The 16,352-nt window shown below is 39.9% G+C and overlaps 2 protein-coding genes across 3 annotated transcripts in view; one reads left to right on the forward strand and one right to left on the reverse strand.

Annotated features, from left to right (window-relative positions):
- The window catches only part of DOCK1 (dedicator of cytokinesis 1), a 459,011-nt gene that overhangs the window by 175,761 nt on the left and 266,898 nt on the right, over positions 1-16,352 (forward strand). The window lies entirely within an intron of this gene.
- Positions 1-16,352, reverse strand: part of INSYN2A (inhibitory synaptic factor 2A) — a 62,030-nt gene that overhangs the window by 18,062 nt on the left and 27,616 nt on the right. For both annotated transcript variants that reach the window (XM_081954826.1, XM_081954825.1), the window contains exon 5: positions 5,639-5,710. In XM_081954826.1, the coding sequence (XP_081810952.1) occupies positions 5,639-5,710 (72 nt within the window). The remainder of the gene's footprint in view (positions 1-5,638; positions 5,711-16,352) is intronic.

Genomic DNA, 16,352 nt, shown 5'->3' on the forward strand with positions numbered 1-16,352 from the left:
CACCTAGGGACCTGGATGGTTTGAATGACCTTGTCAGAAAAAACTGTCTTGCCTCAGGAGGTCCCCCTCAAGTGCCAAACGGCTAACTGAAGCCATTGAGGGTCCGGGTGAGGTATGGCCCCAAGGCTGAGGGAGACCTGCTCCTGAGGTATGCGCCAGTGCTTGGTCACTGACAGGCTGACAAGGTCAGCGAACCAGGACCTCCTTGGCCAGTGCGGGTGACTAGCAGTATTTTGGCGCCCTCCAGTAAGATCTTCCTGATCACCTGAGGTATCAGTGGGAGGGGCGGGAACGCATATAACAGTCCGGGAGGCCAGCGGCATCAAAGAGTGTCCATCCCTTCCGCGCCGGAGCATTGGAATCTTGAAAAGAACCGGGGGAGATGAGTGTTCTCGGGACTGGCAAACAGGTCTATTGTCGGAAGACTGAATCTCTGGGTCAGCTGGTAGAACAGAAATGGATGAAGTTGCCATTCCGAGTTGCTAATGGTCGTTCTGCTCAGCCAGTCTGCTGTCACGTTGTCCTCTCCCGAGATGTGGTCCACTCTCAAGGACTCGAGGTGGTGCTCCGCCCATCGTCCTATGGCCTCCGCCTCCGCCATCAGGTGGATCGAGTTCTGCTCTGGTGATTGACGTAGGCCTTGGTGGCGATGTTGTCCATCAGTATGAGGACATGGGAACCCTCGATGAACCGACGGAAGTGGCGCAGGGCTAGTCTGGTGGCTCTGAGCACTAGCCAGTTTATGTTGTGGGTGAGCTCTGCCTGCAACCATCTGCCCTGCGTCACGTGTGTCTGTAGGTGGGCACCCCAGCTGTACAAGCTGGCATCTGTTGTTATGACCAGGCGCTCTGGTTCCTTGAAGAGGGACCCCCTCGTCAGCGCTGAAGATTGCCACCACCTGAGCGACCGGAGCACCTTTGGAGGAACGCTGACCACCCTCTTGGAGTTGCTGGCCTTGCGTCGCTGAATGGGAAGAAGAAACCACTGAAGATCCCATGCATGCAGCCATGCCCAAGGAACTATAGCGATGCACGAGATCAGCTTCCCAGTAGCTGGGATAGAGTCACTAGAGGTGCTGACCTGGATCTCCTGATCTGACACACAAGGGATGTGATGCTGTCCCTACGCTCCTGCGTGAGGAACACCCTGCAAGTTCTGGAGTCGATCACAGTGCCCAGGTGCTGAATCCTGGAGGTAGGCTCCAAGTGACTCTTCTCCAGATTGATGGAAAAACTGTGTTGTTGTAGTGCGTGGATGGTGACGTTGAGATCTTGACACGCCCGCTCCCTGGACGACGACATCAACAGGATGTCAACCAGATAACAAATTATTCTTACTGGACGAGATCTGAGATGTGTGGTGACAGCAGCCAGAAGTTTGGTGAATGTCCTGGGGGCCGATGATAGGCCGAAGGGAAGAGCCTTGAATTGATAATGCTGGTTTGCAAACTGTAACCTCACAAATTTGCGATGTGCTGGATGAATGGGAACGTGCAGGTACACCTCCTTCAGGTCGATTCATATCAGGAAGTCGCCCTGCCTGATGCAACCCAAGATGGTCTGGAGTGATTGCATCTTGAAGCGCTTGTACTCTATATGGATGTTGTTTCTTGAGGTCCAGTATGGCTCTCACCCCCCCCCCCGAGGCTTTGGGGAATAGAAAGAGGATCAAGTAAAACCCTCTGCCCTCCTGACCCCAGGCACCTGCTCTATGACTGCTATGTCCAGTAGATGCCGGATCTCTGCCTGCATCAATTGTAGCTTGTGGGTCGATTTCGGGAAGGGGCAGCGGATGAAGGTCCGCGGAGGAAAGGAAGTCTAAGGTAAGGCCGTGACGGATCATGTTCAGTACGCAAGCATCCGTCGTTGTCTCCTCCCACTGGGTGGTGTAGAGCTGTAGCCGACCCCCCAATGGGAGGCGACCGGTGATGGTCACTTGGGTCTGCAAAGAGCGGTTGGAGAACCCTCCTCAAAAGGACCTGCGGTTACCCTGTTGTCTGAAGGATGTCCTATCCTGAAAGCGCTCCTGCTTTGGGGGATAGGATCTGGTAAATCCCCCAGATGTGGAGGGGGAGTCAGTGTTCCAAAAGGGCTGCCTACGAAAAAAGGAACGTCCCTTGTGGTCCGGTTTCTTGGTGACTGCTGGTAAGATTTTGCGTTTCTCCTTGGACTCAATTAAGACTGAGTCCAAGGCCTCACCAAAGAGCTTACCACCCTTGAAAGGGGCCGAGGCCAACTTCCACTTCACCTTCATGTCTGACTGCCAGTGGCGGAGCCACAGCAGATGGCGTGTGGTCACATTAGATGTCATAGCCCTAGAGGAAAATTTGGTGGCATTAAGGGAAGCAATGGCCAAGTATTCGACCTCAGCAATAATTTTTTTGATCTCTTGGCGCGATCTAGTGTCTTGGCAGGGAAGTTGGCTAGCAGCTTGCGGAGCCAAAATAGGGCTGCCCTGCTGAAGTAGGAAGAGGAGGAGGAGGCTTTCATGGCCCACGTGGTTGCCATGTGAGTCTTATGACAGGCCTTCTCCACCTTCTTGTCTTTCGCTTTGAGTCCCTCCAGTAGGTCGGCTGGGAGAACCGAGTTGGAGGTTAGCGCCACTATGGGGTCATCTACTTGAGGAAGCTTCAGGGGATCCTTCATGCCGCTCTCCATAGAATAGAGCTTTTTATCCACCCCACTGGGATTAGCCATTGACGCAGGCTGGACCCATTGTCGCTGGATAACATCCAGGAACAGCTGTGGTGCCGGAACCAGCTCCTGAGGGGGGGTGGTCTCCTTAAAGAGACCTGTGCCTGGATCCCCTGGTCCAACCGTTTCCTTGCTACCCTGTTCAGTGGCAGGCTTGTCGGATTGGGCGGGGAGTCCCATTTGAATGGACGAAGCCCTAGCCTTGGTCAGAATGGCCTTAAACATTGAAGGCTTGAATAAGCCAGAGAAGGCAGAGGCGTCGGGCACCGGATTCTCGTCCTCCGATAGGTCAGGGCATTCTGTCCACCCTCCTCCTCTTCAGGCACCTTGCTGACAGCTGAGGAAGCAGAAGGGGAGGCTCTGGTGGATTGAATGCGAGCTCCTGTGGTCTGCACCCTAGCTTTGGCCTTGTTTTGGAGGGGCAAAGTGAGACCCAGCTGTTGGCTGCCATCTGCAATCCCCTGTGATATCGCCCGTGCAACCACCTCCTGCATCGCTTGGGATAACTCAGGAGTGGTCCCAGAAATAGGGCCAGAAAGGGGAGACTCCTCCCCCATTAGAGAGCAGGCCTTCGCCATGTCCACCTCTTCCAGGGAGGAATCAAGAGACCTGGGGGATACCCTGGAAGGGTTGGGAGAAAAACCAAAGTCCCCTTCGTCCACCAGAGATGGAGAGCCCTCCTGTGAAATATCCACTATGGGGATGTCTGCAGGAACCTAAGCTGGTGGTGGTTCCCTGACTTGAACAGTTTGCGCCTGGGCACTAACTACCTTTTGAAATTGTCTCTCCAGGACCTTCTGTCTTCTCTCAGCCAACCTTTCTGCAGCCTTTGAGACCTTTCGGGCTTTGGGCTGTTTCCCTTTTGCAGGTCATCCTGCACTGTCCCCTTTAGCAGCAGGGTTGGGTCTGCTGCGCTTGTTAAAGGTAGGTTCAGTTTGATCCCTGACTTCAGCCACACTCTTACTGGCCATGGTACAGTTCCAGCTCTATCACAGCTTGGTTATAATTAGTCCCTATATGTGATATAGCTTTGGATAATAGGCCCCCTTAATTCAGTCCAAGTCCTGACAAAATGGGGCTCGGCAGGGATCAATAACAACAAGCAATATTTTTGGTGCCAAAATTGGAAGCCCCAAGGTGCTGCAGATCTGTGCTAGAATAAGGCGGGGAATGGCCAGAGAAAAGCCAAACTCCCTGCAGCCGCTCTTCTTCCTGGGGAGGGGGGGACCTGCCTGGAGCTCCAGAACAAGATCCCAATATTAAGAAGCCCTCCTAGCGGCGATCTGCTGTGGAACCAGGCTGCAGCAATTCAAACGGCTTGAAAAATAAAGCGTGCCATTTTTTCCCTTCAAAATGGCCACCGCAAGCTTTGGAGCGCACCAGGGAGCTGTCGGCAATCCGGAGGGCTCAGTAGAGCCTCCGGGGCTAAAAACAGTCATCCGACAGCTTTTGGGGGATCCCTAACCCATCTACCTGCCCCCAGAGCTCGCCAGCAGCCACTGATGAGCCTCCTGGTGGTGCCTCCTGGTGGTCGCGGAAGGCAGACGTGCTCCAAGCTGCCTGTTCCGCGCTTCAGAAGGAAGGAAGCTTTCAATTGAAGGGAGAAAATAAGAAAACCTAACGTTTCCTAATCTACACTCTAAACACAAAAATAAGAAAAGAGGCTACACTAAGCTGTTTGGAGAGTCCAACTTGCTGTCCAAGAACTGGAGCTCCCCAACTGCGTCCTTTTAGGGTGACTGAGTTTTTTAAACTGAGCTTCTGAGGGGAGCAGGAGACGTGGCTATACAATCTTTGAACTCAGTCCTTGGGCAGCAAGCTGAAGTTAACCCATGCTTGGACACTCCAAGCAGCACCTAGGAGAAATGCAATGCGCAGAGGTGGCGATGTGCTCTGGCAATTCCAGCAGCCTTGAATCGGTTTCAAATGAAGTGTTTGGAGGCTGAAAACGCGATGCGCGGAATCCAAAAACAAAAGCCATTGTCTGTGGCGATCTCTGCAGCCAGGAAGTAGACGTGCAGAGGCCGAAAGGTGGGGGCCAGTGGATGGGCAGAGGTACATTTGGAGTGTAAGATGCACCCAAATTTTCAGCCTCTTTTAGAGGGGGGGAAGTGCGTCTTATACTTTAAAAAATACAGTATGTACGTTTATCCTCTTATTCTACTTTTGTGAAGAATACTTAAAATCTATGCTTCTACCACCTTGCTACTTTCCCAATGTCTAGAGATTTACAAAGGCATGTCAATACATAATCTATTACAGGTAGTCTTCAGTTAACTATGTAAATTGGGATGAGAATTTGTTGCTGAATAACACAGTTTTGAAGCACAATGTCATATGACTGTGATGGCTGTCATTAAGCGAATCCTGCAATGTCATTAAGCATGATATCACATGGCCCCCTTTTGTGACCTTCTCCCATTGTCTTTGCTTGTCAGAAGCTGGCAGTGAAAGTCCCAAATGGTAATTGCGTGACCATGGGGAATATGCTTCTGGAACTTTGTTGACCAGTTCTGTGTACATTCATTTAAGACATTCCATTTCTAGGCTATATACATTGCAAGTATATGCTGTGTACCTTTTAAAAAAAGTAATATTCAGAGTATCCATAATTTCCACTGTTACATGTTTTCAATTTTTTTATTGTAGACATCAATAAATTATTTAAATGAAAAAAAAGATATTTGGATGAAGTACTTGCTATGAATTTCTATTCTATGATTGTACAAGTTAATGCACACCACTATCATCATCTCATTTCTCTTCTTTCTAGTATTTAAATATCTCATAAATTGGCTTTATAGTACAGTAAACATTAATTTCCTGTTCTTAAGAGCATTCATGCTGAAATACCAATTTAAAACAGTGGCTTGCATGCAGGTTCTATTACTGAATAAAATCATTTTTATCCAATTGGAAAAGGGGAAACGTGAGAAGTTACTTACCTATAGATTATACACGCACTATTCCTACATGTGTCACAATTGGATGTGTCTTGACCAGTCCGATATGAAAGCCTGAAAATATAAAAACATGATATAGTTAAAAGAATTGCTTCTTCACTGTTTTAAGTGGGATGGAGGAATGAAACCTAATTTTAACTTTTCATTGGATTGTCAGTTTTGTACCTGCATAGGAATACTTACACGTTTTGATATTCAGGAAACAGTTTGTTAATATATTGACAATTGAAATCAAATTGCCTAAGCATGATTTACATATTGTGGACGGTACATGCCTGTCACAATGTTTTTATTAGATTTTCTCTATTCCAATGATACATATTGTCCATAAGGGAATGCTGGAGTCACATGCAATAAGCAAGAATAATGATATAATTGCTAAATTTTAGAAGTCATCCAATCAACACATTTTATTGTCAGAAGACAGATTGATGTTGTAATATTCACAGCCTTTGTGCTTCCAGCATTATTTCTTGAATTATTACACATGTAACCTAAATGTAAAGTGCAGCTTACCTTAAGGCAATAAATTGGTCATTATGAAATGAACAGTAATTGACTAATACAGAGCTCTGATATAGTTTACAAGTTTGGTAAATGTAGGCCAAAAGCATTATATTTTTTTCATATCTTTATTGAGAAAAATGATTCAAAGGTATATATAACAAAGTATGTGATAATCAGTTCATTTGAAAGGGAAATTAGAGTCAAATATTTCAAATATGTTTAATTCAGCTCTCTATCTAGTTTCAGATTATATTTATGCAGAAATTCTGAAAATTCAGAAGGGTTCCCAAACTTTAAAGCATACTGTAAGATGTAATACTATCTATAATTAGTCTATTGCCCACATATAATTATCGTATAAATGTTCTGTGTGCCTAATTTTCCATCTAAATTTATTACAATATGAATAGAGAAATCATTTAATGTTATTTCAACAATATAAGAACATTATATGGTCATTTCCATAACTACAAAACTTTCAACTACACAAATTTGTCTCAGCTGCATAAACCTTTAGGTAAAAGAAACAGCACTAGTTCTAATTATGGCAAGACAGATAAAATATAACTTTGAAGGCTAGAAATTTGATGTCCAGGCATTATTGGTATCTATAAATTAATAAGAGGTTCTTAACAGCTCTTCCCCAATACTGGGCTGCAATTTTTTAATATCCCTGCTTTCATTATACCTTGATATCATTTTTCAGACCAAGATAAATATATACACAGATAGTAAACAAAATATAACCGACCCACCCCAAAAGTCCCACCCTTGTTAAATTAATCAGGCTGTAATCTTTAATTTAAGCCTTACTTCAGAGTAAGAAAAGGCAAAATATTTATCTGCATGAATTATATTATGTGGCCTTGAAATATGAGAGACGCTGAAACAAAGAAGCCATGCTTAATATTCTTGCCTGTCTCAATAATTTCATGCATATTTATATATTGTCTTGCTTTGACTTTTATTTGTGAGTATGGTGCATTATTTTAAATCTAGTTAAGAACCCAAAGAAGTTTAAATGTGGCACCAGGAACAAAAATGACCTTTAAATTTGCTTTCCTCAAATTTCACAATTTATGTAGCCATACATTGTCCTTTTATTTGTGTGGAGCTGTCAGATATACAACTGCAGGGAAAATGAAACAGTTCCTTGCCTCTAAAGCTCTGAATTTTTACTCGGAGGAAATATACACTCAATTGCTGCAGGTAGCCCCTTTTCTTTTCTTGTGAAAGTAGATAATGTTTCAACAGGGTATTTGCTGTGGAAATTTGCTGAATAGAAAATTAGAAAACTAACTTTACAACTTGGATCATTTGCCTTTCTGTCTCACAATACACAGTGATAGTGGTTGTCCTGAGTTCAGATGCATTCAGATTACCTTATTATGGCCATAGACTAGTTCAATCAGAGATAAAAGTTTCTAATTCTAACTGAAGATGCATAATGCTATATCAAAGATCTTCTGCATGTTTTACATTCCAAAGATATTGCATGGCTTAAGGTCAAACCTTTCAGACGACTGGTATAAACTCAAACTAACAAGCTCCAGGATTTCCCAGTAATAGCTCACAATATCAAACATCATGCTACACATTTTCCTAAATCTGAACTTTCTATTTGACAGAATAGTTTAGCAGACTTCACTTCAGAAACAAGAGGGAAAATTTCTGTCCAGGCACCCCATGCACCCCAATGTGCTTTAGTCAAATTAATCTGGATGATTCATGTCAATTTTTATCATAACATCATAACTGACAATTGGATGAACTTAAATCATTTACATAATTATAAAAGTGACATAACAGTGATGGCCTATGATGTAAATTATTATTTAACTGATATATGAGTCTTAACGGATAGCTATTCCCAATTAACATGAGGGTTTTATATGTTATTTTAATGTTCTGAAAGAGGTAAACAAGTTAATGAAAACATAGCTTTAGTTCTTTAAAAGGAAACAGCTTACCTTAGGGCCAGAACTGGCCAGAAATACAAGGCTTTCCTTTTTTTATATAATTGTACAGATAGTTGAAAAAGAAAAAGAACTGAGTCTGAATCGTAGGAAAATGGTCTTTCTGTGGTCTTTCTTTTAGTATAACAATTTACATTGTGTGAAGAACTAGGATTAGGATTATTTCCTTCAGAAGCTGGACCCAGTGACAAAGCTTTTTGAGTCACATCTACCAAATTGAAATGTCATTTTCAATGAACAGTTAGCTGAATAAAAAGCATGCTTGTCATAAAAAAAAACCCTGTCTCTGATGAAATCCCCATTCTGGTCCAGTAAAAAATTTCATATTCAGGATTGATTCTGAAGGAGTTTAGGGCTCTTTTTGCTTTTCCTAGGCACCTGAATTTAAGAACATTTACTGGGCCACTGCTGTGCATTATAATATATTTAATATAGGAAAGTTTCTAATAACGTCTCTGGCTAATAAACTTTTAGAGCAATATTTTCTCAGACTTGATCAGTAATTAGCCAGAAACTGAACAATGTAATTACAATCAATCAGGTCTTACGCAAGAAGAAATGGTTGCACAACATATTCTATTGAATCTTAGCCAAATTAATTTAAACAGAAATTATTTTATTTTCATAGGTTAGGTACAGTGATAATATTCATGGTATAACTTATACAGCAGTTTGAAATAAGTTTCAACCTTCAGAAATACGTTATCTGTGGGAATCCCCAGCTGAATTAGTTTTAGCTGTTCAGAGATTTTATTTCATAAACTGTGACTAAAAGCTCCTGCCCAAATGCAGAAATTAATGACACTCTAATTACATAAAGGAAAGCTTTTTTGTCCAATTAGATTCTAGAGAATATCATAACATGGCCCACTTTGGGGTCAGTAATGCTAAACCATAAATTATTATTTTAGTTCTAATTACAATTTGCTACAATGAACATCTCATTTTAAGTATGCTTGTAAATCTTGTATGGGTTGGAAAAATAGAATGATTTAAATAATATGCTTTTAGCTTTACTAGCATCTGCGCACTTAGGGAAAAAAAAGGTTTTTTCCAGCCCCAGTCCTCACTTAACAACCATTTGTTCAGTCACTGTTCAAAATTACAAAAGTGTTGAACTAAGGGACTTATGATCTGTGCCTCACTCCCACAGTCACGTGATTGCGATCTGGCCCTTGTCAACCCGCTCACACTTATAGCAGGTTGTCAAACAACTTTTGCAGTTTTCCCAGAAGGACAACAGGAAAAGCAGCAGGTAGAGTCACAGATTGCTATCTGGTTCCTGGCTGAAAAAGACTGTCTTGAAATCCAAGCTTGGATTTTTACTTGCATTTTGAGACAGACTTATTTCGGCCACCGTCCTTGAGAGCAAAAGTCCTGCCTGCCTGACCCTTCGCCTGTGTGGGATGGAGTTTCTCTGGCAGGCAGAAAGAAAATTGCAGCTGTGGACTGGAGAAAAGAAACTTGGGAAGCAAAGGTTTTCTCCAGCCTCAGTGCTTCAGTTCACTTCTGCACATGGAAGGAGCGGTCTATCCCTCTTTGGCAGACAGTTTTCTCTCTGTCCATTGAACTATCATGCCTGGGAAAATATAACACCTGTAAATAATTTACGATCTAAATTCCAAGTTAAAATTGTGGATGTAAGTCGAGGCCTACCTGCATTCAAGTGATACTATTGAATGATACTTAGAAAGTGATGGTAAACATTACCGTTCAGAGTAATGTACCAATAAGCAATCATTTGTTACTCTGAACCAGAAGACGGTATTCTTGACCGAGTGCAGCATTTCATTGCAAAGCATTAGCAAAGTTTTTAAACGTATCTTCCATTTAGTTCAACATAATTATTTCTACAGCTGCAGTTCATTCTACCAGGCTAGAAACCAGAAGACTGTGACTGCTAGCCCTGTTTTAGGCCAGTCACGCTCCCTCAGCCCAACCCAACTCACAGGGTTGTTGTTGTGGGGAAAATAGGAAGAGGGAGGAGTATTAGGTATTCTTACTACGAGTTATTTATAGAAATAATAAAAGTGGGATTAAAAAATATGCAAAACAACTTTGGTGAATTACATAGTTAACATTCTCTCTCTGTATTAGAGTAGGCAGAATGGTTACTACTGCTGCATATTACTATTTTTTTAAAAAAGATTTTAGAATGTGAAATTACATTCCCGATAGGAATATCTACTTTGGCTATAAATTCTTCTAATTGATGTTTCAGTGTATTGATAGATTTCAGTTTGTACATATATAAATATTAAGAAGATAGATCAGAACAATATAAAGCTGAAAGCAACCTTAAATGTTTGCTCTTTCATAGATAGATAAATATTTTGTCCTAAAAAGTGTATGCAAAAGTGAATGCATGTATAAAATCCACATCATTCAAAAGGAATTAGAATAATAATAAAATACTCTCCGCCAACAAAAGGAAGGAAGGAAAGATGTCAAAAATCTTTCTAAAACTCTAGATTTAGTATATCTGACTACTGTATTGCTTTGTAAATCATTCATGAATGATACATCAGCAGCTACGGAATAAATCTGAATACATTTTAGAAAACATTACTTATATGCAACTTCTTTTCAGTTTATTAGATTAGTTTAAAGCTACATAAATTTATATACCATACCTACGATGTCACACATCCACTCTAATGAAATATGTATCAATTTTGCACAGTGTAAAAGTTTGAAAATCCAGATAGTTGTTTTAAATTTCACTTTACTTTTTATCATATTTAATTATACTAGCAGACTATACCAGCAGAAGTTGATTCTGTCTAAAGAAAGGGACAAGGGCAATAGCATATCCAATGTAACTCATTTTTGCTCTCAAAATTTCCTCTGGAGGATTCCTTCCCCCACTACTTAGATCCATGATGGTGAACCTATGGCATGCATGCTGGAAGTGGCACGCAGAGCCATCTTTCTGGGCACATCAGCTATCGCCCGTTGCTTTTCCGGGTTCCAATGCGCACATGCACAGAAGTGCCTGAACCAGAAGAGCTGGTAACCGGCGCGCATGTGCATGCTGGAAACTGGAAGCTCAGCTTCCCGACTCATGTATGTGCATCAGGGAACTGCTTTTCCAGTTTCTGGCACTCGCATGTGTGCATGCTGGAGAGCTGCTCTTCTGCTTTCTGGTGCTCCCCTGCATGCACGTGCTGCTGTTTCAGCACTCAGTGCCTAAAAGTTTTGCCAACACTGATTTAGATTATTTTACATATTCCAGCAGAACTCTTAAGAGAAAGGGGAACTAAATCCTCCTATGCAAGCAACATGCCAAACCCAGCCAAACCCAACATGTCATTCAGCATCTCATGAAATTGCTAGGAGCAGGATGAGATATCAGCAGGATGATGACTATGATTGATGATGAACTGTACAACACAACTTCAGACTGCTCTAAGCAAGCTATTGAAGAATTGACTCAGTATTTGGAGGCTGTGAGGGGCTGGATGGGACAAAACAAGCTCATATTAAATCCTTGCAAGACAAAGTTGAATAAAAGAAGTGAATAATAGGTGCATATCTCAAATATCCTTAAGAGGAGTACAGTCCTGTCTAGAACTAATTTTAGAACTGGTATAAAGTTATAGATGAAGGTTCCAACTTGAACAGTCCCAAAGCTGGCTGCAGACAGGGTTACACTCCTCTGAAGAAGCAAGTATGCAAACGGGGGACCTTGGACATGGATTCTTCTTCTTCAAGTATAAGGTGAAACCTGATCATGAGGGCTTTACCCAATTTCACCAAGCTCTCCAGGTAGTCTTTCTGACCTAGATCATCATGCATCAATGAGTTTTTATCAACTTGCAAGTAAATTAAAGCAATGTTCTTTACATGGATTCCTTGAACATTATTTCGTTGTAATGGATACAAATTGTAGTGACCTGATTGCTAGCAACATGAAATGGATTTAGTAAAGTTACACCTTTGTTGAGGTCATTGCGTTGATTATTATATACGCCACAGGGAATGGCCTTGAAGACAGGAGGAAGAGCTTCTACCAACGCAATGGTTAGATAAGCAGGGTTTGAGCCTGGGCCAAGAAACTATTTTGAGAAACCATCCCAGAAGAGTCCCTTCCTAGTTCACATAAAGTGAGAAAGGAGGAAGCACATTAAGACTTGCAGGACTTACTATAGCAGTTATAATAAAAGTAGTCATCTTCTATGTAGCATTGCTTTCAATAGTGCCTGATTCAGAGTTCTGATTTTTAATCTTTAAAGCCCTCCATGGCTTGGTACTACAAGTCCTCAAATCATCTTTCCTCTTAGGATCAGCTTTACCTGTGTGCCCATCCTAAAAATTCTTGCTGAACATTTTATCCCTTGCAAGGTAAAGAGAGAGAGAGGACTGGAGGCACACTTCAGCATGACCCATGATTGTTATACTTATATGTATGTTATATTTATAAGATGGGTGACTATATAAATACACTATTAAGAATATATTTTTTCAACAGATGGTGGATCTGGACTGCATATGTAATGTATTAGGGTGTTAGTATTGATGTGATTTATGGTTTTACTTTTGTTAAACTTCTTAATCATTTAAGGTAGGGCAGGATAGAAATGGGATATAAACAAATATTTACCGTTCTTTTCATTACTAAATTAGCATAGTACTATTGTGTTTGTTAGATCTGAGGTTGGGCCTTGCTTCATTCAGGTTTATAAGCCGCCATGAGTCACCACAGGCGAATAGGCGGCAATATAAATTCAATCATCAACAAATAAATAAAAACTATAACTGGAAAAAAGACTGAAAAAAATTAGAATGTAGCCAAATCCTGGACATAGGTTTAATATAACATGTTTGAAAGGAATCTTACTGAAACAACTTTTAGACAAAGTTGTCTTTACGTGTCTTGTTAGTATGAACATTTTATTTGGTATCATTGCTTGTATTTTCTATAAGAGAGACAATCGAGTTGTTATTTCCACATTGATTTGGGAATTCCTTTTTTTATTACTATTTCTGAAATAGCGAGAGTTTGCATTTTTGGCATGGTTACAAAAATTAATTGCCAGGAAATGCAAAGATTATTATCTTCCTATAGATGATGTGGAAGGGAGGAAATAGCTACTTATACTATTTTCTATACTATACTATTATTATACTACTAATAGCTAATAGAAAAGTAAAAAAAGATTCATATTATCCTCTTCAAATATATAAGGCTTACTTTATAATTCCAATTTTTACTAGAGGCTAACTACGCATTATGCAAGCATTAATTACTGTCATCTGGAGGCTTCCTATAGCATCACTGATTTTGTTATTGAATTTGTCAAGAATCAGGAATAGGTACAATAATTCATTTAGTAAAGTATTTACAGTACATAATAATAGCTCAGCTGGATCAGGCCAAAGCCTGTCATATTTCATAATTTTGTTTTTCACAAAACATTCTCAAAACCAAAATTTCTTGTAATACATAGGCTCTATGAATTTATGCATCCAAGTTAGTGGCCTTCACTATGTCTTGGATAATAACTTCCACTTATGTGCTATGTAATGTTTGTTTAGAAATTGTTTTAATCAATTTCAATGGCTGGCGTTTGGTCCTGATATCTAAAGGATAAATATCTGTTCAAAAGGATAAATATGTTATCTCTGTTCACTTTTTACATACAATGCATGATTTAAGATTACCTCTTCATCATATCCTTCCTCCTATGTTCTAAACATTTTACCCTTCATTTAGCTATTATGGTTTCCCCCCTTGCTGATTATAAACATCTCAAACCCACAACTAGAAACATAAAATTAAGAACTTTTGCTTCCACATGCCGGATTTACTTTACTTAAATTACCATTTGGTTAACCATTCACTCAGTTCAAAAAGTGCCTTTCAGAGCTTTTTACAAACATACATTTAACCATCTAAAATAAAGTAGCTTATTATCTGCAAATTTGGTCAGGAAAAGCTTATGCCCAACTCAAGATCATTTAAGAATAAATTAAAAAGCCCCAATCCCAGAATAGATCCTTGAGGGACACATATTCCTTTTCGGCATTCAGGATAATTCTCTTTTCTTTTTCTTTCTGTTTTAATCAATTAATCCATAAAACAGGTCCTCTTGTCTAAGTTTACTTAAGAACATTTGATGAGGGGTAAAGCAAAGTTATATTTGCTGGCTCTGTTTGGTAATAAAGTCTTCTGTGTACAATTTATTCACTTTTTCTCTTGCCTCTATAGCCATCTTGAACGTTTTTCTTATTCTTTTGTTGACTAAATGTCTAACGACTTCTCTACCAGGTTTTCTGGTTATGATATATTTAAAGATGTCCTGATTGCTTTTGTCTCTCTCCCTTCCCCCAAATTCACTAAATTTATTTTGACATTTCTGAAAGTGGGAATTTAGTTTGGGTGCTTCAGGTATCAGATCTATTTCTTAGGGTAAAGCTATTCTAGAGCAAGTCCAGTTTCAAAAATAGGTACAGAAAGTCCTCGACTTCAAACCACAATTGAGCCCAAAATTTCTGTTGCTAACCGAGATAGTTGTTAAGTAGGTTTGCCCCATTTTACTAACTTTCTTGCCACAGTTGTTAAATGTTGTTAAATTACTAATATGGTTATAAAGTGACTTCCCGATTGACTTTAAATGGTCACTAAACAAGTGGTTGTAAGTAGAAGACTATCTGTAAATTCCAATAATTTTAGATACAAATACTTGAAATATATGATATAAAATTTTTACATTGATGTTTATCTCTGACCAAGCTCTTCTCAGCATTACACAGTGGTTTCTATTTCTATTTTGGCTCAGTGATTACTTCTTCCATTATAAAATGAAACAAGGCAATAGAAGACCTTTACTTTTGACTAAGTGCATTATCTAAACAAATGTATTCTGTTTACATATCCCAATAATTAATCAGTATTCCAAATGATTAGGAACAAAACCCACAATAGTTTTGCAGTGTCTCATTTAGAAGTTCAATGAATTCTCATTACAGTAGTAATTTCTTTAGTTTATGCTCATTTTCGCCATCTAGTGGCCCATATGACCTTCAGTCTGAAATTAAAAGATGCCAGGTATGTTCAGATATTTATGGTATACCTCAGATTTCTACTCTGATATCAGAATTCACAATGGCAATATAGCCATAAGATACTGCATATAAACTAAAAATCAGGATTTCCCCCCCAAGGTTAAAGCATATTTTATATGACTCTAGAAAAAAAACCCTGCTATGTTGCCAATGGTTGTTTCACTAATCAAATTTCTCTAAATTTTGGAAATTACATTTTTTTCCTTGGGAAATTCTGGGGACAGACTTCTTCTTAAGAACATATAGCCACTATTCTATGCTTCACGGAATTATACTTGTAGAGAAATAAAGAATAAGCATACATTCATTTCAAATTCCTAACTAGTAGATTATGCTTATGGAACAACACCAAATTACGTAAGATAGATATGTACATCTTCAATTGTGCCATCGAATGTTAAATGTGAATTATGCCATGCTGTAACAGACAACTGAAAAATGGGAAGGGGATACACAAGCAGATTTAAAAACAAGATGGGGTGAAAATAATGATATCTTTAACATATTCTTTTTTTTTTTCAAAAAGTTTTATTGGTTTTTTAAAACATTTATAAGGAAAAGGGTAAGTGGAATGGTTACAAATTTTGGCAGTTGCAAGTGTGGCAGACGCCCCCTCCCTCCAAACTCATAGGTTACATCTAAATATCAAACATTAATACATAATCATAAAAAATCAGCATATTAATTCTAGAAAAAATAGTTTTCAATCAGTTTCTTTAACATATTCTATAGTGAGTCCCCAGCTCCTCACATGTTAGTTAAAATGTTGTTCTTTAAAAAGTTAAGAGATATATGAGCAAAAAACTGCACAAAAATCTCTGCTGTAATACTGTTTTCTTGGACTCATGAGTAAAGATGAACTTTGTGTGGGAGAAGTAAAGAGGAAATTAATTATAGGGAGGAGGGCTTAAACAAGAGCATGAAGAATAAAGATAAAGATCAAAATATTTAATGTGGTGGCTCAGTGGCTAAGACATTGAGCTTGTTAATCAGAAAGGTCGGCAGTTCAACAGTTCGAATCCCTAGCGCCACGTGAGTGAGCTCCCGTTACTTGTCCCAGCTTTTGCCAATGTAGCAAAAGATTGTAAAAATGAAAGTAGAAAAATAGGAACCACCTTTGGTGGGAAGGTAACAGCATTACATGC

The sequence above is a fragment of the Natrix helvetica genome (genome assembly GCF_964273705.1).
Source record: "Natrix helvetica genome assembly, chromosome: 5".
NCBI classification, from domain to species: Eukaryota; Metazoa; Chordata; class Lepidosauria; order Squamata; family Natricidae; genus Natrix; species Natrix helvetica.